Raw genomic sequence first — 27,865 nt, 5'->3', positions numbered from 1 at the left:
GTGCTACATTATGTAACTTTGGCATATCCCGAAGGTTGATCATGCTGCTTTCCATGAAAACGCTATACACCCTGAAAACATGGTGCGTTTTTGTGTACACATGGGATTTTTTTTAAATGTTGTGCTGATGTGGTTGACTGTTGTTAAAGCATACAGGGGTATAACTTTGGAGGTTGGCCAAATGTTTGTTCCTCTTGGTTGCACGATAGTGTGTTCAGACCCTGGTAATATCTGAGAGGAGACAGCACTCCTCCCTCTACAGCCAATCAGTCTGAGGGACGGCTTGGTTAGGGTCGGGGAAGGACTATATCAAGCCCTCAGGCAGAGATCACTCTTATTCACCTTAGCAGCAAACAGGACAGACTGAAGCTACACATCACTGAGAAAAACACGTTCATCACGTTTTAGGATTCAGAACTTCGATAATTGCAGTATGTACTTTAAGTATGTATTGTATTTGGGACTGTTATAAATTGTGGCTATTTCATACTTGGATTTGTTGGTAGTGGTTATATCCTTTTTTCCCCATATGTATTTTAGTATAGAAAGAACTACAACCATGGCACCTATTCTACTCCATATGGGGACGGACCCTTCTGAATACATCGAGTGAGTATTTTGTCCAGTGTTTGAAGAACTGTGTTGATGTTTTTATTTCAACACTGCTGTGTGTGAGCCATCCTGCTCTGCACCTGGCTGGCTGTGTCACCTGTCAGCTGTGTGTAATGCTGCCAGTGTTCCTGTGTCTGGACCCAGACAGACAGAGGTTCACGTGAAGAACCCCCACTTGGACACCATGGACGAAGACATCCTGTACCACTTCAGCCTGGGGACCAAGACACACAACCTGCCTGAGATGTTTGGAGACATCAAGGTTGGTGGAGCTCCATAGCAACACCTCGACAACAGACGACTATGAACTCTATGACCTCTGAATCTGTCTGTCTTCCTCCTGTGCAGTTTGTGTGTGTCGGTGGCAGTGCCAACCGCATGAAGGCCTTCGCCCACTTCATCCACAAGGAGTTGTCTCTGCCTGGAAGCACTGATGACATCATTGATATCTGTGAGGGAACTGACCGTTACTCCATGTACAAAGTGGGGCCGGTGCTCTCTATCAGTGTAAGTGGAGCGCAGCAGTCCTCTCATTGGAGAACTCCATGCCGCATCACTCAGATGTGTGGTACTTTTAAGAACTAATGAGGACGTATTCTAACGATCACGTCCTGTCTTTGAGAGGCTCCTGTAAGATGAGTACCATTTAACCGAGGTGCTGTGTGCCCCTGCAGCATGGCATGGGAGTCCCCTCCATCTCCATCATGCTCCATGAGCTCATCAAGCTCCTGCACCACGCACGCTGCCGAGACCTTGTCCTCTTCAGGATCGGCACCTCTGGAGGCATCGGTGAGTACAGGCCGCTACTCCTGCCTCGCAGTCACAGCTGCCTCGTAGAGTCACAGCTGCCTCGCAGAGTCACACCTGCCTCGCAGTCACACCTGGCCACTTATACCAGCAGCACACCTAGTAGGAAGTTAACTAGCAACTACTGCCAACATCAACCAATGCACTTAGTAGGAAGCCGTGTAAAAAGCAGTGTGCCAGGATGTGGCGAACATGCCTGATGAGGGATGTAGACACTTCCTGTCGTGTCGTCAGCCCTGGTCGTGTGCTCCCTGCAGGTGTGGCTCCAGGGACGGTGGTGATCACGGACAAGGCCGTGGACCACTCCTTCCAGCCCCAGTTTGAGCAGGTGGTCCTGGGGAAGGTGATCACCAGGAGCACGGTGCTGGATGAGGGCGTGGCCAGTGAGCTCCTGCACTGCTCCTCTGAGCTCCACAACGTCCCCACAGTCAGGGGAAACACCCTGTGCACAGATGACTTCTATGAAGGTATGGACATGTTCAGACCACCCGGAGCACCCAGCAAGCCTACCAGTTAGAATAAGTGTAGTGGAGCTGGTTGGGTGACAGTCCCTGATTATGGACTTCTGCCAGGGAGCTAAACACTTGTGTTCTTTAGGATCTCGTCAATTGTAGTTCAGTTTTGGCTTCAGGGAGGGAAGTTTGTTGTTGTTGCTCTAACCCCTGTCTGTGTCCTGCTGTGTGTGTGTGTGTGTGTGTGTGTGTGTCGTGCTGTGTGTGTGTGTGTCGTGCTGTGTGTGTGTGTGTGTGTGTGTGTGTGTGTGTCGTGCTGTGTGTGTGTGTGTGTGTGTCGTGCTGTGTGTGTGTGTGTGTGTGTCGTGCTGTGTGTGTGTGTGTGTGTGTGTGTGTGTGTGTCGTGCTGTGTGTGTGTCGTACTGTGTGTGTGTGTGTCGTGCTGTGTGTGTGTGTCGTACTGTGTGTGTGTGTGTGTCGTGCTGTGTGTGTGTGTGTCGTACTGTGTGTGTGTGTGTCGTGCTGTGTGTGTGTGTCGTACTGTGTGTGTGTGTGTGTGTGTGTCGTGCTGTGTGTGTGTGTGTGCTCCCAGGTCAGGGCAGGCTGGACGGAGCGCTCTGTTCCTTCTCCCCCGAGGAAAAGCAGGAGTACCTAAGGAGCGCCCATGAGGCCGGGGTCAGGAACATAGAGATGGAGTCCACAGTGTTTGCTGCCATGTGCAGAGTCTGTGGCATCAAAGGTCAGCTGCTGTTTCATAAGAAATAACATGACATTCCTCTCAGCTTAGAGGCAGGGGGGGAGGGACGGGGGAGAGATAAGAACCAGAACATCAACTCAAACATGTGAGAAAGCAGCACCACATGTTGTTTGTTGGCCGTTGGTCTTACACGTGTGCTGTCCTTCTCCCAGCTGCTGTGGTCTGTGTGACTCTGCTGAACCGCTTTGATGGAGACCAGATCTCCACGCCTCACCATGTCCTGCTGGAGTACCAGCACAGACCGCAGACTCTCGTCTCACACTTCATCAAGAAGCGCCTGGGATACATCCTTTAGGATCCACACACCCCAGAGACCTACAGCACCAAACCTTTATGTGGACTTGTAAATAGTCATGTGAATATGTGATACTTATTTAAAGAGAATTTGAAGCTGTTTTTGAAAATATGTGGGTTTTACAGATGTTGACTTAGTTGGAAGTTCTGTTATTGATAAAAGGTATTTTTACTTCTGTTATCTGTGAGATGTCTATGCTGTTGTATATCGCTTTGCTACTTGTGCCACTTTGGAAGTGAATTAAAGTTTTGAAAATAAAACACTTGTCTACATTTAATTTAAAATAACTCATAAATCAACTTTTGAGATGAAATGAGAGTCTGAGCCGGTGTCGCCTGACGACATTTAGAAGCAAAAGAGACACAACTCTGACTTCATCACACTTGAGAAGAATGGGATGTTCTGGAAAGGGTGCAGTGACTTGTTTTCAGAAGATACTGCTTGAGGGTTGAACTTTGCTGTCATATGTAACATCAGATCACGGCATGTTTGCATGGATGTAGGGCTAAGTGGGAAGTTACATGGAGATGAAAGGTTCAACAGCAGGGGCGTTGTTAGACCATTTTTATAAATCTGCTGTGCCCCAGTAAAATCTAAAGTTTGAGTTTTAACTATTTGCTTTTTTAGTCAGTGCATTCATTTACATTGATAATCCCAGAAAAAAATAAACGTATCAACGGTTGTAAAATCAAAGCACTAACCAAAAACACAAACCGATGCCTGCAGAATTCCATGTCACCGCGGTGAGGTGTCGGACTCGGACACAAGAATAAGAACACATTAGAAAACTAAAGAAAGTTTCACAATGATAGGCCTACCAATCATCTTATTTTGACTAAAACATAAAAACAATATTATATGAAACTCATAAAACAAAGTTTTTGCTCAAATGAATGCGCGCTGGCATTGATTATTGATGTCCCTGCCAAAGACCGAGGTGAAGTTGGTTTCATATTCGACATTAGACATTCGTCTCACATTCGGAAGACGCTACTTTGCAGTGTCGCGTTAGGGACCGGGTGAAAACTACCCATACCATTTTGAAAAATGATGACTTTTATCATATTTTTATGAATATAAAACCTCGAACGAACAGCAGAGTATTCCAACAATGTCTATACCTCTCCCTGCCACCAAAACTGATATCAAACCTGCATCCCTGAACTGCTGTTTAGTGGGTGAAGCAAAGGGAGTTTCTATAGCCAGGTAGTGTGTTGTGCAGAGCACGTTTGGAAGAAAACAACAAATAGGGGCCTGTGTCCCAGTAGGGTTATATGTCTGACAAGGCCTCTTCTGTTCAACAGCCGGTCAGATTCTGACTCAGTCTGTCAAAATATTGACTTGCAGTTCAAACTGAACAGACTAAACAGTGCAGACTAACAGATGAGTCTGTGTAGGAAATACAGACAGACACATTTTCAATCATTAATTTGTATTCAGCTTCCCACAGATGATACACTCAGTGTCTTAGTTGTTCCTAAACGTGTGGGTTAAGGGAGCGAGGTGACATGTACTGTATTTCTAGTTTTGAGTGTTTGTTACAGGGAACCAGTGAGACCTTTGAACATGAAGTAGAAAACATATCTCCTTGTTTTCTGTAATCACTCAAATAATATTCATACATCTTAAACAACATATATCGCCATATACAGGCTGATTGCCACTGGTTGGCAGTTCAGATTGAACTGGCGCCAAGGACAGATCGTTCAGGACCTGAAGCCTGTGGACTCGGTGTCTCGCCTGGGTGGCCTGAGCGGTTTGAGGCGTGAGAACACCTGCTGGGCGTACAGCGTGTTGTGAAGCCCAGCCTGTCGAAGAGCCTGCTCGATACGCACCCTGGGGTCAGACACAATCTGGAAAACAAACGTCGGACTGGAAGTGAACACACTGTGTACGTATCTGCTGTAAGAGTCCAAAACACTGACACCAGATGAGTCAGGTTATCTTTCCACACATCTTCAGTCGTCTGTTTCCCATGCGTTCTACTGGGATTCCAAGGTCAGTTACTGATCTCTTAAGGTTTGGTATTGAAGTACAGGATCATTAGATTGCCACCCTGTTACTCAATCGACCATAACAAAACCAAAGTGTGTTCTCCATGTGAGCGATACTGTACAGATCCTTGAAGAGGGGAGGGGCTGTTTAAAGTCCTGTCTGTATGACATTTACATGTATTCATTTAGCAGACGCTTTTATCCAAAGCGACTTCCAAGAGAGAGCTTTACAAAGTGCATAGGTCACTGATAATAACAATTATTAACAATTATTAATAACATTGCGGGTAGCCAAAACAAGAAGCACACATTGTGAACAACCAAAAAATAAGTGCCAAAGGGAAAAACCATAAGAGCATGTAGTTAAGCAAGTTACAATTAAACAACATGATCCTCCAAGAGCAAGTGTACCTGTAGAAAAGCAAGCAACAGTAAAATAAAAATAAGATGAACTACAATAGAATATTTCACAGCGAATACAACAGTTTAAATCAGCTACCATTAACCAACAAGAGCAACAAGTCTCTAAACAAGAGTCATTGTGATCCTTGAGGAAGCTAGCAATGGGTATGAGGGGAATGTTTACCGTAGTCAAACATTGTTGTGGTGCATATCCTGATTGGTATGATTAACCACACTAGGTTTTATCACAACCACTGTCAACTTCATCAACATACCTCAGAGGAAGAGTAAAGGGCGAACTCAGGGGGGATAGGGGAGGAGAGGGGAGGAGAGGGGAGGCGAGGAGAGGGGGAAAGAGAGTGAGAGGGGAAGAGAGGGGAGGGGAGGAGAGGGGGAAAGATAGTGAGAGGGGAAGAGAGGGGAGGGGAGGAGAGGGGGTAAGAGGGAAAGAGAGAGTGAGAGGGGAGGAGAGAGGAGGAGGGGGATAGAGAGTGAAAGGGGAGGAGAGGGGGAGAGAGAGTGAGGGGGAGGAGAGGGTGAGAGAGAGAAGGGGGAGGAGAGGGTGAGAGAGTGAGGGGGAGGAGAGGGTGAGAGAGAGAGGGGGGAGGAGAGGGTGAGAGAGAGAGAGGGGAGGAGAGGGGGAGAGAGAGAGAGGGGGGAGGAGAGGGTGAGAGAGAGAGAGGGGAGGAGAGGGTGAGAGAGAGAGAGGGGAGGAGAGGGTGAGAGAGAGAGAGGGGAGGAGAGGGGGAGAGAGAGAGAGGGGGGAGGAGAGGGTGAGAGAGAGAGAGGGGAGGAGAGGGTGAGAGAGAGAGAGGGGAGGAGAGGGTGAGAGAGAGAGAGAGAGGGGAGGAGAGGGGGAGAGATGGTGCATGAGAAGGTCAGTCTCACCTGTGTATCTGTGTATGTGTGCAGATCATAAAGAGGTTTATGAAGAACAAACTCCTCCTGTTCTCCTCCCAGGTGACGGTTCCTCCAAGCGGCCGTGTCTCCCATCATCCTCAATGGGTCCCCCTCCGCCACCACCGCCACCTGCGTGAGAGACGAAGCTCACTCACATTGTCTACACACTGAAGCTGTGGAGCTTGGCAGTGTTTTTTTGTTTCAAGTTTTGAGAAAATGAGCCAAAGATTCAGAAAACGTGTGTAAACAATAGTGCAAAACAGTAAAAACATCACATCCTTATCAAGCAGCACTGCACTCTCACATCCCACCAACAAGTGGCAGCATTGCCTGCTGTTCTGAGTTGAACCATCTCACGTCATCCCTGGTGTGGCTGTTAAAACGGCAGATCTAATCAGCAGCGCTGCGGGAGGTCATACCTGATTTCTAAGAGCTTCCAGACGATTCTGTCTGTGTTCCTCCTCTTTCAGACGCCCCAGCGCTCGCGCCTCCCCCTCCTCCCTGCGCTGCTGGAGAACAGACGCCCGAAACTCCACCCTGGGGGGGTGGAAGAGAGGAAGAATGGGGGAGGGAGAGTTGTTGAGGGTGGAAGAGGGAGTAAGAGAGATATAGAAAGGAAGAGAGGGAGTGAAAGATCAAAAGAGAGAGAGAGAGAGCAAGAGAAAGGGTCGGAGAGAAAGGGTGGGCAAAGACATCAGGCCTCGCAGCCCCCCTCTCCTCCACCTATCTCTCCTGGCCCAGCATGCCCTGGGGCTGAGGGGACAGCTCTCTGAAGCTGCAAGAGCAGCAGCACCTCACTATCTCATCTCCCTGCAGCCCCTCAAGCCTCCACCTCCTCTACTCTCTCCCCTCCACCTCCTCTCCCCTCTCCTCTCTCCCCTCCACTTCCTCTCTCCTCTCCCCTCTCCCCTCCACCTCCTCTCCCCTCCTCTCCCCTCTCCCCTCCACCGCCTCTCCTCTCCTCTCTCCTCTCTCCTCTCCTCTCCCCTCTCCTCTCCCCTCCTCTCCCCTCTCCCCTCTCCCCTCCACCTCCTCTCCCCTCTTCTCTCCCCTCTCCCCTCCACCGCCTCTCCCCTCTCCTCTCCCCTCTCCCCTCCACCTCCTCTCCCCTCTCCTCTCCTCTCCTCTCCTCTCCTCTCCTCTCCTCTCCTCTCCTCTCCTCTCCCCTCTCCCCTCCACCTCCTCTCCCCTCTCCTCTCCTCTCCTCTCCCCTCTCCCCTCCACCGCCTCTCCCCTCTTCTCTCCCCTCTCTTCTCCACCTCCTCTGCCCTGATATCAGAGTGACAATACACAGATATCAATAGTGATGGGACAAACTGGAGGATACTTGACATGAGCCGAGTGAAGGGAGATGTTAGGATGGTTATCCATCCTGCTGGAAGAAACGCATGAAGGCCTGTCAGCAGGGGTGCCTATCCTGTGGTGTCCTTGAGGCAGTCAGCTTCCAGGCTCCCTGTGGAGACGCTCTCACCTCTCTTTATCTCTCCTGGCCTGCTCTGCCATGGCTCTCCTCAACTCCTCCAGCCTCTGCTGGTCTCTCCGCTCCTGCACCTCCCTCTGCCTCTGCAGTGCTGAGTAGAACTGCCGCACCTGACACACAACAGCAACAACATCAACAGCTACTCCTACCCAGAGAAGTTCTCCCCAAGATGGGCAGAGAAACCCTCACATCTTCATGTCCCATCGATTATGATGGTCCAGAAATCCAATAGCAGTACACATAATGAATGATATTATATTTCATTGTCTGCCAGACGATTCTACAGAAGTATATGTAATCCATTTCAGCCTAAATAGCGTCATTAATCAGAGGTTCTCCCTCCAGTGTCTCTATGGCTCTGTGGCCCTCCCCACAGGAGGAAGTCCAATAAGACAAGACCACACACACACACACAGAGACACACACACACACACAGACACACACACACACAGACACACACACACACACAGACACACACACAGACACACACACACACACACAGACACACACACACACACACACACAGACACACACACGCACACACACAATCCAGCAGGTGACATACCTTTTCCTGCAACACTGACCCTAACAAACCCTGCTGTCCTTTCAACATGCTAACACTTGACAACACTTGAATCCAGCGAACAGAGAACACACACACACACAGATGAACAGAAACACTTCCTGATTCTTCCCCAGCAGACACTGGGGAGGCTGAGAGGCTGGAGCGCTGGTGTAGGTGGTGACAGGTGACAGGTGACAGGGGCAGGAGAGGGTGTCACCTTGTGCTTCTGCCGTGTCCTCTGGGCGGAGTCTCTCTCCTGGCTCCTCCTCAGTCGCTCCTCCTCTTCCTCCTGACGTCTGCTGGCTACGTCTGCCTCCAACTTGGCAACTTCTTCCTGCTGAGCATGCCACTGCTGCAGCTACACACACACACACAGATGAACACACACACACACACACTGTAGTAGTTGTTGAGGGGTGAGTGGCAGGCTGCATGTGTGTAGGGCTCCTGTGACAGGCTGCATGTGTGTAGGGCTCTCTGTGACAGGCTGCATGTGTGTAGGGCTCCTGTGACAGGCTGCATGTGTGTAGGGCTCCTGTGACAGGCTGCATGTGTGTAGGGCTCTCTGTGACAGGCTGCATGTGTGTAGGGCTCTCTGTGACAGGCTGCATGTGTGTAGGGCTCCTGTGACAGGCTGCATGTGTGTAGGGCTCCTGTGACAGGCTGCATGTGTGTAGGGCTCCTGTGACAGGCTGCATGTGTGTAGGGCTCCTGTGACAGGCTGCATGTGTGCAGGGCTCCTGTGACAGGCTGCATGTGTGTAGGGCTCCTGTGACAGGCTGCATGTGTGTAGGGCTCCTGTGACAGGCTGCATGTGTGTAGGGCTCTCTGTGACAGGCTGCATGTGTGTAGGGCTCCTGTGACAGGCTGCATGTGTGTAGGGCTCTCTGTGACAGGCTGCATGTGTGTAGGGCTCTCTGTGACAGGCTGCATGTGTGTAGGGCTCTCTGTGACAGGCTGCATGTGTGTAGGGCTCCTGTGACAGGCTGCATGTGTGTAGGGCTCCTGTGACAGGCTGCATGTGTGTAGGGCTCCTGTGACAGGCTGCATGTGTGTAGGGCTCCTGTGACAGGCTGCATGTGTGTAGGGCTCCTGTGACAGGCTGCATGTGTGTAGGGCTCTCTGTGACAGGCTGCATGTGTGTAGGGCTCTCTGTGACAGGCTGCATGTGTGTAGGGCTCCTGTGACAGGCTGCATGTGTGCAGGGCTCCTGTGACAGGCTGCATGTGTGTAGGGCTCCTGTGACAGGCTGCATGTGTGTAGGGCTCTCTGTGACAGGCTGCATGTGTGTAGGGCTCTCTGTGACAGGCTGCATGTGTGTAGGGCTCCTGTGACAGGCTGCATGTGTGTAGGGCTCCTGTGACAGGCTGCATGTGTGTAGGGCTCTCTGTGACAGGCTGCATGTGTGTAGGGCTCTCTGTGACAGGCTGCATGTGTGTAGGGCTCCTGTGACAGGCTGCATGTGTGTAGGGCTCTCTGTGACAGGCTGCATGTGTGTAGGGCTCCTGTGACAGGCTGCATGTGTGTAGGGCTCCTGTGACAGGCTGCATGTGTGTAGGGCTCCTGTGACAGGCTGCATGTGTGTAGGGCTCTCTGTGACAGGCTGCATGTGTGTAGGGCTCTCTGTGACAGGCTGCATGTGTGTAGGGCTCTCTGTGACAGGCTGCATGTGTGTAGGGCTCCTGTGACAGGCTGCATGTGTGTAGGGCTCTCTGTGACAGGCTGCATGTGTGTAGGGCTCTCTGTGACAGGCTGCATGTGTGTAGGGCTCTCTGTGACAGGCTGCATGTGTGTAGGGCTCCTGTGACAGGCTGCATGTGTGTAGGGCTCCTGTGACAGGCTGCATGTGTGTATTTTTTTTTCTCCATTTAGGGGAATAATGTTTCTTAGTGACACAGAAGGTGCTGGAACATGTTCCGGCGTGTTCCGGGTGGCTCAAATGAAGCCCTGCCTGTGGGCCTACTTGTACAAAATGACAAACCTGAAACTTTAAACTACTTTCTAGCGTTCAACATAACCTTTATGTCAGGCCATATAATGATCATTAGCAATTGTCACATTTGATGACACTGGTTTCCAAAGTTCAGTGTGATTAACAGCAGGACAGCTAGCTCTAACCTGGTCATAACGACACGACCACGTAACCAAGGAGAAGTCCAGCGTCACGAGACGACCTGCTAGTCCTTTGCTTCTCAACGTAACAGCGATCCTGAAGACGATAAACCCAGGTGAAGGCTTTCCTTCCTGTGTTCAGTCTGCTGCTGGTACGGACGAGTATCAACAAAAACAAGCAGCAGTGAGGACTTCTCCCTAGATCAAGCAACATTCCCAAACACACACTCTCAAATCAACTGTACACCTCTTTTGATCAATAGTCATTTAGATTATAGACCTACTATTTCTCAACCTTAAAAACACACCTCGCATAGATGTTGCCTAATCCACTGGAGGAGAAAAATCACAGTCGAGAAAATCTGGGGTTCTCAAACTCAGGATAACAAGCACACATAATTGCAGCATCCATCAAGTTCCACCCTGGCCCAGATAAGATGTGTTCCTGGAATGAACCTAGGGTGAGGAGCTGAGGCTAGCTCCCCATGTGTGTGTGTGTGTGGGTGTGTGGGTGTTTAGGTGTGTATTTCTGTGTGTGTGTGTTTACGTGTGAATGGGCCCTCAAATAGTCCCGCACAACCTTAACTAACCTCAACTAGTCCCGCACAACCCTAACTAACCTCAACTAGTCCCGCACAACCCTAACTAACCTCAACTAGTCCCGCACAACCCTAACTAACCTCAACTAGTCCCGCACAACCCTAAATAACCTCAACTAGTCCCGCACAACCCTAACTAACCTCAACTAGTCCCGCACAACCCTAACTAACCTCAACTAGTCCCGCACAACCCTAACTAACCTCAACTAGTCCTGCATCACCCTAACTAACCTCAACTAGTCCTAACTAACTTCAACTAGCACAATCTTATAATTTCCCTAAAATCCTCCTTATTGCTCCTGGCTATTGCATTTTAAAACAATAACATGAGAATTTCTGGAGGGATGTGATAAAAAAAATCACACAACTTGACTGACTGACAGGTGAGGAAACCCTGGAGCACCACTTGATAGAGAACAACCCATGATGCTCTCAGCTGCTACACAGATCCATCGACATGAGGAGCCCCAGACTAACCTGAACACTGCTGCCCCCCAGACTAACCTGAACACTGCTGCCCCCCAGACTAACCTGAACACTGCTGCCCCCCAGACTAACCTGAACACTGCTGCCCCCCAGACTAACCTGAACACTGCTGCCCCCCAGACTAACCTGAACACTGCTGCCCCCCAGACTAACCTGAACACTGCTGCCCCCCAGACTAACCTGAACACTGCTGCCCCCCAGACTAACCTGAACACTGCTGCCCACCCAGACTAACCTGAACACTGCTGCCCCCCAGACTAACCTGAACACTGCTGCCCCCCAGACTAACCTGAACACTGCTGCCCCCCAGACTAACCTGAACACTGCTGCCCCCCCAGACTAACCTGAACACTGCTGCCCCCCAGACTAACCTGAACACTGCTGCCCCCCAGACTAACCTGAACACTGCTGCCCTGGCAGTCTGGGCATTAGTTCATCTACAACCTTGTTTGTGATCCTCTCCAGGAAGCAAAGACTATCACTAATGAGCTCTTCCACACAAAAAGGGAATTCTCTGTGGCATTTTTCTTCTGTCTTTCTAACTTTCACCGCCTCTCGCTCACTTTCTCCCTACCTCTTTCTCTTTCTACCTCTCTCTTTCAGTCATCTCACTCTCTCTCTACCTACCTTTACCTCTTTCTCTCTCTTAACCCCCCCCTCCCTCCCACTCTGTGTTTTAAAGAGCTGATCAGGGCATCATCTGAATGCTAAATGTCCTCGTGTGCATCAAACAATAGCTAATCAAACGTGTCTGTGAGGCACATCTGTACAGCAGAACCAGTGTCCACACAGACATGAGTTCCATGTCGCCATGGCAATGTCTTTACTTAGCCATGGAATGTGAAAGAAAACTGGTCTGAAAACAATTAAGCTAAGCTAATTACACAATTAATGATGCGTAAGTCTAACGAGGGTCCACTACTTTATCACAGCTTCAGCTGCCATGACAACACTGCAGTGTTTTCATGGTAGGTCTGACAGATCAGATGAGTTGGACTACAGGTCGGTCCTTGCCAATCCCATCTATTGGCAACTTCAGTCTTAAGTAATAAGGATCATTGTCACTGACGAGTTTGACTCCTAAATCAAGATTGAGCAACCAACCCCCAGCTGTGCAGCCTGTAGCTTCATGACAGCAGCTAGACGCTCATGAATGTCCTTCTGCTCAGATGCACAGTAAGTGATTTTATTCAGCCCTCATGCAAGTTCCCTCCTCTTCCTGCTCTCTGCAGCACCTGTGTGCTCCGGGGAGGGGGGAGGGGAGGGGAGGGGGGAGGAGGGGAGGAGGCGAGGGGAGGGGGCGAGGGGAGGGGGGAGGAGGGGAGGGGGTGAGGGGAGGGGGGAGGAGGGGGCGAGGGGAGGGGGGAGGGGAGGAGGGGAGGAGGGGAGGGGGTGAGGGGAGGGGGCGAGGGGAGGGGGGAGGAGGGGAGGGGGTGAGGGGAGGGGGGAGGAGGGGGCAAGGGGAGGGGGGAGGGGAGGAGGGGAGGGTGAGGGGAGGGGGGAGATGAGATAATACAAACACTGTGTGGGTGTGTGTGTGTGTGTGTGTGTGTGGGTGTGTGTGTGTGAGTGTGTGTGTATGCACTGACTGCAGTTATTCTGGCTCCAACAGAAATACACACACATATTAAATAAACCTATGGGACATCTTAGTGCTAACCTTAGTCCACAACCACAGTAGCTACCAAGCAAGACCAATTCCAGCAGGGTTCAGTATCAATGATCCCTGCACTAGCCCAACGCCAGACCTGCCCCCCCCCCCCTTCCAGGATGACCCAGAGGAGACTATGGAGCTTGGAGGCAGATGGGGGGTCTCATCTTATGGTTCTATGGACTCTGACAACAGCATAGCTGCAGTTTAGTCAAGCCACATCCATGAACAAGCCACTACATTTACATGTATTCATTTAGCAGACGCTTTTATCCAAAGCGACTTCCAAGAGAGAGCTTTACAAAGTGCATAGGTCACTGATAATAATAACACTACCACAACACAGCTTACAAAGGTGGGATACAATACCAGAGGGAGAATGGTGATCGACGACTGGAGACAGAGCGCTAGCTCACAACATAACCAACATACCAAACTGCTAAGGTTCAAAAATCCTGTTTTGCAAAAGCCTAAAAGGAGAGAAACATGACAGAGTACAACTGTGAGGTGGCTGGATGAATCACTGTTGATTCAGCAGAGCCACTGGAGACAGAGGCACCAGCTTGAGCAGCAGAGCATCAGAGCAGGAGGGAAAATTAATCTTGTCCTGGACACGTCGCTGTGCTGAGATGAGAAAGACCCAGCATCTGGGGTCTCTCTCTCTCACACACATGCGCACCCTTACACACGTGCAAACACACACACACACACACATGCGCACACACCCTCACGCACCAGCCAGCCCAGTCACCCGATCACCCGTGTCCAGGCTATCCAGCATGTGATGTTGACCCCCCCCACCACCACCACACCCACACTGTTCAAGAACGCTGGAGATCTCAGAACGCTGCTTGTTTCCCCGCTCACCACCACAGGAAAGCTCATTACGACTTTATTCTGCATGACTTAGGGAGGGTGGACTCTTCGATGGTGTTTGTTGTGTGAACCAAACAGACCCAGGGAGACAGCAACATGGTGTTAGTGAGAGACAGCGCTGTCCTTATTAGCTTGTTAACGCTCCCTGATTGTCCCGTGTGGAATTGTAAACCGAGTGAAGCTAGCAGGCTAAACAGGCTGGGAGGGTTAGGATGAGTAAGCAGTTTCTACTGCAGACACTTACAGTACACTGGAGGGTCACACAGCAGACAGACAGACTTACAGTACACTGGAGGGTCACACAGCAGACAGACAGACTTACAGTACACTGGAGGGTCACACAGCAGACAGACAGACTTACAGTACACTGGAGGGTCACACAGCAGACAGACAGACTTACAGTACACTGGAGGGTCACACAGCAGACAGACAGACTTACAGTACACTGGAGGGTCACACAGCAGACAGACAGACTTACAGTACACTGGAGGGTCACACAGCAGACAGACAGTAGGCCTCCTTTATGCTGGCGACACACTACAGGATAATTGGGCCGATTATCTACAGATTCTACAGATCTGTTCTACAGATTATTTTATCAGATGTTCCCTTGGTGTGAGGTGTGTCAAGAGTGACCGAATCTGCTCGGAAGGACGTCGGAGATGCCCTGATCGCGAACCCTAAATATTCAACATGTTGAATATTTGCGATCAAAAATCCTGCAGTGTGGGGGGAACCCCAACGACATACGCCGAGTTTATCACGTGAAACGAAACAATATCCAATCAGAAAGCAAGCTGAGAGAAGACAGAAACATAACAAACTGAGTCACGGTGCAACACAAAGTTAAATGGAATTGATTTGTGGCAACTGCAAACCCTTTTCTTTTTTTCTGTGAATTTTCTGTGAAAATCATTCCCAACACTATCATCGCAGTTTCTTCCTGCATATCGTCCGCCATGCTGATTGTTAATTCTCGACAGATTTTGCCAGATTTCTTGCGTTAACAGTCGGGACACTGGTTGGAAATCTGTTTGTGTGTGGTGTGCTGTGCTTGTCAAATCATGGCACACCACACACTGTAGGAGCAAAACGGCTAAATCTAGGAATTTTTGTCCTAACGTTTGTGGTCTCTCACAGTTTGAAGATCTTATAAGATTAAAAAAAATGTTTAGTGTGTCTCCAGCATTACTTAACAGTAATAATGTAGACACTGGCAGGGGGATAGAGCCTGACCCTCTGTGTTCTGCAGTCAAACACAGAAAAATAACAAACTCACACCTTACAGCCGAGGACAAAGCGGTCCACAGGTGCGCGTCGTTCCTCATCCCTAATATACAGGATAGAGGGAATGCCGTGGACCGGATCTCCCAGTAGGCGTAACATACAGAATGTTTGTCACACAGTGTGTGTCTCTCTCACACACACACACACGTGCTGGTGTGTGCATGGGAAAAATCCATATTCTGCTTTTTACTATCATGCTGTCCTTCTTACAAGGGCAGGCCAAAGCAAAGTCCAGCCATGCCAACACCAACTGCATGCCAAGTCCAAGTGTGCCCGGGGTAGGGGCAGGGGAGAAATCTGTTCTGTGTTTATATTGGGGTTCTTTAGCAGAGGAACCCCCTGTGAGCAGAGAGAACAGGCACAAATACAGGTCTGAGAGAACAAGCACACAGACAGGTCTGGGAGAACAGGCAGGAGAGCAGAAGGAGGACAAGGCCCAGGGGGTAATCGAACCCGGGACCTTCTCCCTGTGAGGAGGTAGAGAAAGACACTAGTCTGTACCCATGTGCCACAATGTAACAGGAACCGCAAGACTAGCATATGACTCACCTCGGAAGACTCACCTTATCATCTTACTCCTTTACCTCCCTCCTTCTCTACCTCCTCGCTTCTTCTTACCTTGTCCCGGAGTCTGGAGCAGATGTCCAGCTGGTTCTGGCGGTCTCTCTGCAGGTTCAGATGCTCCTGGCGTTCCTGCCGGGCCTCCTCCATGGTGACCAGGGCCTTGGCCAGCATCTCTGCCCGGTCTCGGTGCCAGCCCTGGGCTACGGCTAACAGCTGGGCCTGGGTGAATCTCTGCCAATCCCAGCTCCGCTCATGTTCATTCTGTAATGACATGGCCCTTAGACATGCACATACAAATGATGTGTTGGAGTACTAACTGAATACACACACCGACAGGTTGGAGTACTAATGCATAAACATCCTCTCTTGCTGTGGTGCTGAGCTAGTAAGATGTGGAACATGTACAACATCATAGTATTTTTTTGACTAGATTTTAATATGCAAGGAACAACATTTCTGAGCTTTTCCAATCCTTTTGGATTTGGACAGTGATTCTCTCCCTAATACAGGTAATAATGCTCTGTGTGAAGGTGAGCTGATCTGATCCACAGAGGAGCTTAGCATGGATATAAACACAACAACAAACAGCAGAAAACAAGTTAGGTAGTTAAGAAGCTCAAACACCGCTTACAGAGATCGGGGTGGGATCAACACTGAGTTTGAAATATGCTGGACCAGGTTTGTAAGTCACCCCCTGCATACTGACAAAGAGAGACTCTTCTCATGGATTCAATAATTACATTCCAAAACATTGGTGGCAACAAAGAAGTGCAACATGTGGAGCTGTAAGGGAGTTTTGATCTGCAGTGTGAGGAGAACGTCCTGTCCCCACTGGCTGCTGTCCTGAGGAGAACCTGGGGTGGGGTGTGAGGCCTGTCTAGAGACAGCCATCACTGGGCCAGGCAGCCTGACACGCCAGCTGCACTCGGCTGCCTCGCAGTAACCGTGGTGATGGGATCCAACGGAGGCTTCATAACGGCTAAGTGACGGTGGGATGACTGGCTTTATTGAAAGTGAGCGAGTTGACAGATTTGCCAATGGACGACATGCGGTGTCAGGGGCAGTCCGGAACGTTCTGTTTACTAATGCTCTGCTTCAAAGAGCTGGCGCTTTCTTCTTCTTCTTTCAACTCCGATATCTCTGTCTACTTGTCTCTCTCTCCTTTTCTCCCGTCACTCTCCCCTATGTCACTCTTCCCTATCTCACTCTCCCCTATCTCACTCTCCATCTATCTCAGGGCATGGAGAGTGAGCGTTATGGAGTGAGATATATATCACTCCTCATACGTCACTCTCCACCTATCTCACTCTCCATCTATGTCACTCTCCATGCCCTGAGATATATGGACAGACACACACTCTGGGTGCTGGAGGGCTGCTGGTGGCGTGGGTGGTGCTAGAACAAGGAGTGTTGACTTGCCTCTGCCACCAGGGAGCGTGGTAGATACTTGAGAACAGCAACTTCCCTGACTGTGATTGTGAGGTTAGTGTGAGCAGCACGGTGGGGGGGTAAAGGCAGCAGTCTCACAGCAGCAGGACTGACAGGGTTTAAAAGCACTTTGCCATCTTCGCCCACTCTCTTGTGTGCCACAGATCTCTGGGAGGTGGTAAACTGCTCCAACACACTTCACAGGTGGAACAGAGTGTAGTATGAACACAACCAACTAACACAAACATATTGTATATCCAACTGTAAATGAAGAAAGTGTTTGGAGAATTCTATCTTATTCTCATTGCCTGGTTTTGAAATGGGAATTCCAGTGACAGTTCAGTTGTGAAATCATTTGGATGTGTGTCCATGTTATGGCTGAGAACAGCTCTACATGTAAATCCTCCTCCCTAAAGGGATTCCAGGCTGATGGAATGAAAGAGAAAGCCCAACAGACCCCTGCTAACCCTCACTCAGTAACCTCCCCCTGGCTCAGTAACCTCCCCCTGGCTCAGTAACCTCCCCCTGGCTCAGTAACCTCCCCCTGGCTCAGTAACCTCCCCCTGGCTCAGTAACCCCCCCCTCGCTCAGTAACCTCCCCCTGGCTCAGTAACCCCCCCCTGGCTCAGTAACCTCCCCCTGGCTCAGTAACCCCCCCCTCGCTCAGTAACCTCCCCCTGGCTCAGTAACCTCCCCCTCGCTCAGTAACCCCCCCCTCGCTCAGTAACCTCCCCCTCGCTCAGTAACCCCCCCCTCGCTCAGTAACCTCCCCCTGGCTCAGTAACCTCCCCCTCACTCAGTAACCTCCCCCTGGCTCAGTAACCTCCCCCTGGCTCAGTAACCTCCCCCTCGCTCAGTAACCCCCCCCTCGCTCAGTAACCTCCCCCTGGCTCAGTAACCTCCCCCTCACTCAGTAACCTCCCCCTGGCTCAGTAACCTCCCCCTGGCTCAGTAACCTCCCCCTCGCTCAGTAACCTCCCCCTGGCTCAGTAACCTCCCCCCTGGCTCAGTAACCTCCCCCTGGCTCAGTAACCTCCCCCTGGCTCAGTAACCCCCCCCTGGCTCAGTAACCTCCCCCTGGCTCAGTAACCTCCCCCTGGCTCCCCAACCACCACACTGGGAATTTACAGCATACTGGCTCCACATTCTCGATCAGGCATGTGATTAGTATAATTCCCATGTTCACAATTAGGCTTCACAATGGTCACATACTGTATATGTGTGTGTGGAATTCTGTTCAAACGCAACACACACATGCTGATGTGCACACACACACACACACGTACACACAGCGAGCTACTGTTTCTGTCTTGTCCAGTCCTGGGTTTGTGTGTGTCTGTCCAGTCAGTGTTCCAGGTCACACACCCCAACACTCCGGTCCACATCTTCCAGATCACCTCCCAACCAGACGCACCTGTTACCCATCTATCATTACCTGCACAGTTCATCTACCCTGGTTTCCCACACAGACTCGTTGCCAGTTCGACGTTGCTACTTTGACAGTAGTTGGTCGTTGCCTTGCCTTGAAAATTATTAATCCGTTTTTGCCCCTGTGCATCAACAGCTACCTAATCCCATCATCAGTAACCTACAGACCTCCCCATCATCACCCTCTGTGTCTGCAGTAAACCTGGTTCATGTCACATCAGCATCTGAGTGTTGCATTTAGGTTCACCTGTCCCCCCCGGGCATCCAGGATCATGACAGGTACCATGCTGTCCAAACACACAGGATTCATTAGTGTTCATGGTGAAGCCTGTTCTGGTGTGGCACAGTAGCATCACGGTGGAGGACAAACACAAACATGAGCTGTATCACCCAGCCATCTAATTACAAATACAGAACATAATAATGGCAGAAATAACTTTGGTCAAAATTTAAAAAGCAATTTAGTGTTTCACGATGGGATTTTGCTAATTGTGTTTTATAAAAATGGATGAGAAAAAAATCATTCAGCCATTGTAATTATGACAAATACTTGAATGAGCCTCCCCTCTCCCCCAGCTCTGCTCTCTGAGCGCGGCCGCACGGCGCGGCGGCACGGCGCGGCGGCACGGCTCCTGAGTGGCACCCAGCTGGAACAGAGGACAGGGCTCGCAGTCTGGGAGGCACAGGCATGTGGGTGCCACACGGCGGTTGTCATGGTAACGGAGGGAGGGAGGGAGAGAGAGAGAGGGATGTCCACGGAAGATGACATGGCACATTGCGCAACTCGTCGAGCACATCATTGTACTACTGGATCCAGTGGCTCTGTCTGATATGCAGCTCTGCTGGGGCTAGGGTGTCTGTGTGTGTGTTTGTGTGTGTGTGTGGTCTGTGTGTGTGTGTGTGTGTGTGTGTGTGTGTGTGTGGTCTGTGTGTGTGTGTAGGTGTGTGGTCTGTGTGTGTGTGTGTAGGTGTGTGTGTGTGTGGTCTGTGTGTTTGTGTGTGTGTGTGTGTGGTCTGTGTGTGTGTCTGTGTGTGTGTGTGTGTCTGGTCTGTGTGTGTGTGTGTGTGTGTGTGTAGGTGTGTGTGTAGGTGTGTGTGTAGGTGTGTGTGTGTGTGTGTAGGTGTGTGTGTGTGTGTGGTCTGTGTGTGTGTGTGTGTGTGTGTGTGTGTGTGTAGGTGTGTGTGTGTGTCTGTGTGTAGGTGTTTGTGTGTGTGTGTGTGTGTGTGTGTGTATGTGTGTGTGTGTGTGTGTGTGTGTGTGTGTGTGTAGGTGTGTGTGTGTGTCTGTGTGTGTCTGTGTGTAGGTGTTTGTGTGTGTGTGTCCAATTTACATCCAGAACGTAAACACTGTGTACACACTGAAAACACAAACACACACAGGTTTCCAGAGTGCACTGACCAGCTGGTGTGTGGAGCGGTGAGGGAGGACTCTGTGCAGCATGTCCATGTAAAGAGCTCTACGTCTGGGCAGGTCTGCAGGATACTGCTCCACAGTCACCTGGAACAGCAGGTGTTCCTCAGCACTCCAGCCTCCAAACCTGCAGCAGCACACAACATCATCCAGGTTCACCTGCAGCACAGCACAGCACAGCACAGCTAGACACAACATCATCCAGGTTCACCTGCAGCACAGCACAGCACAGCTAGACACAACATCATACAGGTTCACCTAAAGTGACCAGATTTGAGTTTTTGAAAAAGAGGACACTTTGTCTCGTCGGGGGGTGGGGGGGAGCTGGTCGTGTTTTGCATGCCACACTATCTGATCAAAATAACAGTTCTCTCTACAGTCAGAGTTAACGCAAGAAGGTGGAACGTAAGGGAGATACCCTTTCCAAAATTTGTGAGGGCAAAATAGTTGGTGAAAGACCCAGAGAAGTATAACGAGGCACGAACCCGGACGATTTGGGAATGCCTGACGAACACATTTTTTAGGTCTCGAAAAGAGGACATGTCCGGGTAAAAGAGGACGTCTGGTCACCCTAGTTAACCTGTCTCCTGCCAGTCAGCATAGCTCATTCCAGACCATGTCAGCTTACACTATATATTAGTGGGGGGCCGTTATCGGCGCTAAAGGCCGATTTATACTTCTGCGTCTCCGTTACCGGACAGACGCACGCACGGAGTCGGACGGACTGGTTGAATTTATACTACTCCGTTGGCTCTGCGTGTTGAAAACAATTCACCGCCAGAACAGTAGATGACGCTGCACTGCGATGCTAGCTAGGTTATGGAAAGGTCAGAGCAGATGAACAAATGAACCATTTCATCAATAAAATAAGCACATTTTCAGCAACTACACTGCCCATTTCTCGTCACATTTTAATTCAGATGCTGATTTACATGTACTGTTTAGCTGAAATAAGAGTTGTAAAAACTTACAACAATGGCGGTCAAAGGATTCTGTTCTCTTGTTGGTCACGGCAACCCCGCCCCCACCCCTGACGCAAACGGTTCTTAATATGGACCAATCATAGCCAAGGGGTATCCGTAAAAAGACGCACCGACAGACGGACAGTCAGGAAAATCAGAAGGCGCATGCAGAGCTCTGCGAGGGCTATGCGTGGACACGCAGAGGCCATTTTTTGACGGAGGGGGCGTTCCTCGTGTGCGTGTGCGTAAAAACGCAGAAGTATAAATCGGCCTTTACGTGCTGCGTTACAGTGCGTGTCCACTGCAGCGACGCGATGCGAGCGACAACAAGTTTTCCATTCATTTTCTATGGAGTCAGGCGAATCGCTTGCGTGGTGCATTGTGGGTAGCGACGCGATTCAAGCGATTCGAGTTGAGATTTTCTCAACTTTATGCTAATGAGGAGCGATTTTCGCTAGCGATGGCCAATCGGAGTGTTTTCTTGTTTCTCGTAACGTAGAAACCATGGTAAACATTTCTAGCTTTCTAGGTTTCAAACTGGAGGAGAAACTAATTGTTTGTGTGGCTGCTTACCCAGTCCTGTACGATACATATCTGTATTCGTACAGAGATGTTAATACAAAAAAACGATGCATGGCGCAAGGTTTGCCGAAGTTGTGGGTGCTTGTACTTTCAAATTCAGTTTAGTCACATTACGTAACTTCGTTCTGTCCTAACTAGTTAGCTAGCCGGGCTGAAACTCCCTATCATATCGGCAGATTAGCAGAGATTGAGGAATATAGAGTAAAACGTTTTTTTTACATATGTCAACGTGTATGTCTACAGTATTAAACAGTTTTATATTTTGTAAACAAGTTGTATTTTGATCGATGTTGCAACTACGTAAACCCAAGTCTGCACACTTGGCCATGACAACTACAACAGTGACTTTAGAGAACTACATTCTACATTAATCTGTTTGAAACGCCCCCGAGCGTGGTGAACTGTGGGAAGGCAAGCGATGGCAAGCGATTCGCGTCGCTGCAGTGGACACGCACTGTTAACGTGAGACTCGTATCGGGCGATACAAAAATATTCGCGTTAATCTATTCTCAAAGTTGGGTGGGGAGCTGGGTCTATACTACGCAAGCTATGATGACTTTCACCTTGATATTTTAGCGCGGATGTATACCCAGCCGATTTGCAATGTAGGGGTCGAGAACTAGTCTTCGAACCTGTGTGTACGCATTGTGAATGAAATCCACAGCAAATGTAACGTGCTAGCATGGATACAGCTATGAAGCCGCCGGGTTTGCTTCAAGGAACATTTATTTTTAAGAAGCTTCCCAATGGAAACCTCGACAAGACTAAGTAATTATTTTACTGTACGAGTTCTTCTAGTCTCAAATTCCACCTAAACGCAAAGCATCCCTTAGCTAATGCGGACGATGCCGGGCCAAGCACCGATGTAGCGCAGGGGAAGAGTTGTCGTCAAACTACGATGTTTGAGTGTAACCGAGGCAAGGCCGTCAGCACATCTCTATCAGCCAAGCTAACTAATATCCTTGCTCACCTGGCTTGAGAAACCCGTTCTCAAAGACTTACTTTTAGTCATTATTTGGGTAGCACAAATATTCTGAATGCGTTCGCCGGAATTCAAATGAGCCATTTTAATCTAGATTAATTCCAAGATTACAGTGAGATTAATCTAGATTTTTTTTTAAATATGCCCACCTCTACTATATATATAGTATATATACACACTACTATAAATACTGTATATATACTGAATGTAGCTATTAAGAGGGAAGGCCTAATATTAGCAGTGTTCAGCATCAACAGAGATGAACATCAAGAGATCAGTTGAGCAGGAACACTGATGTAATCAACCCCATGGTGAGTTAGAGCTGTACTGGAGTCTTACGGCTATCTAACCTGCTAGTTCTCCCTCCCTCTCTCCATCCCTCTGTCTCTCCATTCCTTTCCCTCTCCATCCCTCTGTCTTTCTCTCCCTATCTCTCCATCTATCTTTCTCTCTCTTTCCATCTATGTTTTTCTCTTCCTCTCTCTTCCCATCTCTCTCTCCACCTCTGTCTGTCTCTCTCTCCATCTTTCGCTCACTCTCTGATCTGTCTGTTTTAAGAGTGGCTACCTTTATCTGCATCGGATGGTTCAGAATCAGACATTAGGTTTCTTGCTGTGACAGTTGTCTGAATGATCAAATCCATTTAGTTTGATGCCAAGCACTTTCTTCATCCCTCTCTACACAATCTAGTTTTGTTTGATGACATCACTTCTCGACAAACAATACCCGTGCAGGGTCTCGTTACTATGACAACTACAATAGCCACAGCAGCTCAGTGTCTGGCTGAAGAGATTCTGTTTCGCAGGACAGGGTTTATTCGGTCAGTGTTCCAAAACTAATGGAAAACAAAAAAACATTTTATTTGCATAAAGTAAGTAGTGTGAACCAAGCTTTAGGCTCAAGCTTCTCCAGCCTCCACTCTACAGGAACATAAACTACATAAATAACTACAACTATGGCCACCCTTAAGAATAGCAAAGCATGGGAAGCACCCTGGGGAATAGGAGGGAAGTGTAGTCCCCACAGTACCTGTCCAGTCCCTGGAGCCTGTCCTGCACAGCCTGCAGCCTGCAGCGGTACCTCTCCCCCAGGGTGAGGAAGGCGTGGACCAGGGAGTCTCTCAGCTCAGGGAAGATGTCCTCTGCACCCAGCACCTCCTCAGGGACCAGACCCAGCTCAGCCAGGCTGCCTGGCTGGCTGCCTGCAGGCCTGCTCACACACTCCTGCCATGGGGAGGGACAGGACACTCACAGAGGGAACAAGTTACCACTTCACCTTCACCAATCCCCTTGGTTTTGTTTTGGACACCACTAAATGTGAGCCAGTGAGATTTAACATGATGAACACTGTCACATGGGCCTATGAGAAGTGATTTAGCCGATCTAGAGAAATGTGAGGGCAGACCTTGATAAGGACGAGGGCAGACCTAGAGAGAGACCTAGAGTACGTCACGCTGGATACTGTAAACGCATCTGCTAAATGAATCAAATGTCAAATGTAAGTGTAAGTGTGTGGGCAGACCGGGAGAAGATGACACACCTGCAGATGCAGGGAAGCAACCTCGTCCTCCACAGCGCGGTACTCTGAACTCAGCTTCTCCATGATGCTGTCCTGCTGCTTTTTCACTAGGTTCACCTGGGGGTCCAAACCAGAGTCACATTTAGCACAATCCTCAGCTCCATGTGCTGTGGCCTACCACAGCGCTAAACATGCTCCTCTTCATCAACAGCATCATCAACATCCTCCACACCATCTAAGACATGACACTGACAACAGCTGAGATGTGGTTCCAGTACTGTGCTCTGAGCATGGTCAACACAGACTGACTCTGACCTCAGGATCCAGTACTGTGCTCTGAGCATGGTCAACACAGACTGACTCTGACCTCAGGATCCAGTACTGTGCTCTGAGCATGGTCAACACAGACTGACTGACCTCAGGATCCAGTACTGTGCTCTGAGCATGGTCAACACAGACTGACTGACCTCAGGATCCAGTACTGTGCTCTGAGCATGGTCAACACAGACTGACTCTGACCTCAGGATCCAGTACTGTGCTCTGAGCATGGTCAACACAGACTGACTCTGACCTCAGGATCCAGTACTGTGCTCTGAGCATGGTCAACACAGACTGACTGACCTCAGGATCCAGTACTGTGCTCTGAGCATGGTCAACACAGACTGACTGACCTCAGGATCCAGTACTGTGCTCTGAGCATGGTCAACACAGACTGACTGACCTCAGGATCCAGTACTGTGCTCTGAGCATGGTCAACACAGACTGACTGACCTCAGGATCCAGTACTGTGCTCTGAGGATGGTCAACACAGACTGACTCTGACCTGAGGAACACTGATAGAACTCTGCACTTCTGATCCAGGATCGTCTCCTGTGCTCAGTGTAAAAGTGTCTGCAGCATGAATCAGATTTGATACTACTAACTGTACATTACACTGTGTCTTCTGATTCTTGTTGTGTTCAGAAGAGGACGCTACCATAATGAAGGTTCTCCCAGCAGCAGAATGTCAGTGGAACACACAGTACAGGTCTGTTGACTAAAACCCTAAAACCCCCTGCGTTTCTTCTCTGTAAAACTGTGATCCAATCGCTGAAACAGGCTGCTGTTAAATGATGTGCAGCTCACTGGATAACAGCTAACAGCACCTCCCCAGCTCACTGGATAACAGCAAACAGCACCTCCTCAGCTCACTGGATAACAGCTAACAGCAGCTCCCCAGCTCACTGGATAACAGCTAACAGCAGCTCCCCAGCTCACTGGATAACAGCTAACAGCACCTCCTCAGTTCACTGGATAACAGCTAACAGCACCTCCTCAGCTCACTGGATAACAGCTAACAGCAGCTCCCCAGCTCACTGGATACTAATCTATCATCTGAGAGGTTGGTGGGTTAGGAGGAGGAATCAGTCCAGTTCCACCTCTGCTGAGAGGAAGGTTTTTTTAATAGGCTCATCCCAAGAAGAAAAAGAGCAGAACCTCCTGATCTCATGACAACACCTCCTGATCTCATGACAACACCTCCTGATCACATAACAGCACCTCCTGATCTCATGACAGCACCTCCTGATCACATAACAGCACCTCCTGATCACATAACAGCACCTCCTGATCTCATGACAACACCTCCTGATCTCATGACAGAACCTCCTGATCTCATGACAGCACCTCCTGATCTCATGACAACACCTCCTGATCTCATGACAGAACCTCCTGATCTCATGACAGCACCTCCTGATCTCATGACAGCACCTCCTTAATCAGTCATTATGAAACTCCATTAGTGTTAAATTCAGACATGCCCCTGCTTCCATCTGAACACTCAAATTCATGTGATGCACAAACTAACACAGAGTCATTATGAGGAGTCCTAAGGCACGGCTGTTGGCACAGTGAGTTATTCACAACCAGAGGGGGGGGGGGGAGTGTGTGTATGAAATACTATATTTGAGATAGGGAGAGATGAGATGGAGAGACTGGAAAAGAGAGATGGATAGTGAGAAAGGGAGATAAAGAGAGAGCCAGTTGAGAGAGATAGTTGAGTGAAAGAGAGAGACAGAGAGATGAGAAGGAGATGAGAGAGAGAGAGAGAGAGAGAGGGAGAGATGAGAGAGAGAGAGGGAGAGATGAGAGAGAGAGAGGGAGAGGGAGAGATGAGAGAGAGAGATGAGGGAGAGGGAGAGATGAGAGAGAGAGAGAGGGAAAGGGAGAGATGAGAGAGCGAGAGAGAGAGAGGGAGAGATGAGAGGGAGAGATGAGAGATGAGAAAGAGGGAGAGATGAGAGGGAGAGATGAGAGAGAGGGAGAGAGGGAGAGATGAGAGGGAGAGGGAGAGATGAGAGCAGAGCAGGGAAGGCTCTTGGCTGTGCTTGCAGGTGGATGGGGGCAGAGTGGCCCGGATGAAAGAGAGGATGGCCAGAGCCAGCGTGACTCGCACACAGGAAACACAACATGGCAGGCAGACCGCTCCTCCCCCACAACACTCTGCTTTCAAACACAGCCCTCCTGCTCCCTGTGCCTTAAGCTCGCCATTCATTCCCTCCCGAGCATGAAAAATTCCCTCTGGAGTCAAAGACAGAATTAATTGAAGAGAGGAGACGGGAGCTATCTGAACAACAACACAACCAGGAACAGTGCTTTACTGTGGGCAGGCAGAGGCCTCTCTGGGAGGAGAATCCTTCTAGCTGTCTGTGAGATTGGCATGGTAGCCCTGTTATGATGGCGTCTATAGAGACAGCATTACTGAGCTTCACAGCAGGAGCTGTACCTTGAATGAAAGGAACAGTCATGAAGGAGCTATAAACAAGGTCAAGTAGGCAAGTGGAATCATTAGGGTGAGTTAATTGTGGCTGAACCCACACACAATATTCTTTGTTTGCTTACATTTAGATGCAGGATCATTCCAACATGCCCTTTAGTGCTGTTCATCTTGAGATGTATATGACTCTCTTGGAGGAAGTGTATCTGTGTACTGTCCCCTTCATCCCTTCACTGTTTAATCCCCTCTAGTATCTAGTAGGGACCTGTATCAGTGGAGGTATGGAGGTACCTGTATCAGTGGAGGTATGGAGGGACCTGTATCAGTGGAGGTATGGAGGTACCTGTATCAGTGGAGGTATGGAGGTACCTGTATCAGTGGAGGTATGGAGGTACCTGTATCAGGACCTGCTCCCAGTTGGAGGTGTGATCAGGGGGTCTCAGGGCTCCTGACAGCCTGACCTGTAGGTCCTCCTTCAGCTGCCACACAGGAGCCACGGTGGCTGCCTGGAACAGCTCAAGCTCTCTCTGTAGGACCAGCTCTAACACACACACACACACACAAACACATACACACAAAATGTTTGAAATTTGCGAATTGATATGAATCACTAGAAGACTGAATCGCGATTCAAATGTGAATCGATTCCCCCCCCATCCCTAATATACATATACATACATATACACACACACATGCATAAACACACATACACATGTGCCCCCCCACACACACTCCTATGAGGACTGAGGGCAGTGTTTACCGTAATGCAGCAGCTCAGAGAGGAAGCTTCTGTCAGGTGTGTGAGTCGAGCTGCTGTCTCCCAGACAGGCCTGCAGCTCCGCTTCTGCCCTTGCTCTGGGGGGGGGGGGGAGAGGTACACGTCAGTACAGTTCCCTCTGCACACAACCAGTGTTTATATCCAGTCCTCCCATCAAAATATAATGGGACTGTAACTATAGA

The 27,865-nt window shown here is 49.6% G+C and overlaps 2 protein-coding genes across 11 annotated transcripts in view; one reads left to right on the top strand and one right to left on the bottom strand.

Annotated features, from left to right (window-relative positions):
• The first annotated feature begins 224 nt into the window (after positions 1–224).
• On the top strand, positions 225–3,183 carry upp2 (uridine phosphorylase 2). 5 transcript variants are annotated; one of them, XM_084689711.1, is made up of 8 exons: positions 225–444; positions 541–609; positions 757–874; positions 961–1,119; positions 1,287–1,401; positions 1,677–1,886; positions 2,464–2,610; positions 2,781–3,183. In XM_084689711.1, exons 1-8 carry the CDS (start codon positions 434–436, stop codon positions 2,921–2,923), a joined length of 972 nt encoding a protein of 323 aa, XP_084545837.1. In that variant the 5' UTR covers positions 225–433; the 3' UTR covers positions 2,924–3,183. The 5 variants fall into 5 exon arrangements, with proteins under 5 accessions (XP_084545837.1, XP_084545836.1, XP_084545835.1 ...); XM_084689710.1 differs by having other exon boundaries at positions 337–431; XM_084689709.1 differs by having other exon boundaries at positions 337–444; positions 736–874.
• Positions 3,184–4,357: 1,174 nt separating this feature from the next.
• LOC146235135 (coiled-coil domain-containing protein 148-like) overlaps positions 4,358–27,865 on the bottom strand; it is a 29,231-nt gene continuing 5,723 nt past the window's right edge. For 5 of the 6 annotated variants that reach the window (XM_084688070.1, XM_084688071.1, XM_084688072.1 and 2 more), the window contains 11 exons: positions 27,666–27,760; positions 27,301–27,446; positions 24,172–24,267; positions 23,662–23,855; positions 20,095–20,233; positions 15,894–16,100; positions 8,482–8,622; positions 7,691–7,809; positions 6,639–6,756; positions 6,208–6,348; positions 4,358–4,776 (listed from right to left, as the gene is read on the bottom strand). In XM_084688070.1, coding sequence (XP_084544196.1) covers positions 4,630–4,776; positions 6,208–6,348; positions 6,639–6,756; positions 7,691–7,809; positions 8,482–8,622; positions 15,894–16,100; positions 20,095–20,233; positions 23,662–23,855; positions 24,172–24,267; positions 27,301–27,446; positions 27,666–27,760 — 1,543 coding nt within the window. In that variant the 3' untranslated portion in view covers positions 4,358–4,629. The remainder of the gene's footprint in view (positions 4,777–6,207; positions 6,349–6,638; positions 6,757–7,690; positions 7,810–8,481; positions 8,623–15,893; positions 16,101–20,094; positions 20,234–23,661; positions 23,856–24,171; positions 24,268–27,300; positions 27,447–27,665; positions 27,761–27,865) is intronic. The other variant, XM_084688069.1, reaches the window with a different exon arrangement.

Source organism: Hypomesus nipponensis, chromosome 23 (genome assembly GCF_054491055.1).
Source record: "Hypomesus nipponensis isolate SF chromosome 23, ASM5449105v1, whole genome shotgun sequence".
Taxonomy (NCBI): domain Eukaryota; kingdom Metazoa; phylum Chordata; class Actinopteri; order Osmeriformes; family Osmeridae; genus Hypomesus; species Hypomesus nipponensis.
The sequence above is the reverse complement of the archived record's forward strand: the minus strand, read 5'-3'. Positions and strand labels throughout refer to the sequence as shown.

Coding starts and splice junctions, on each gene's coding strand:
- upp2 (XM_084689709.1), top strand. Junction 610..735: donor GACCCTTCTGAATACATCGA/GTGAGTATTTTG, acceptor TAATGCTGCCAG/TGTTCCTGTGTCTGGACCCA. Junction 1,402..1,676: donor CGGCACCTCTGGAGGCATCG/GTGAGTACAGGC, acceptor TGCTCCCTGCAG/GTGTGGCTCCAGGGACGGTG.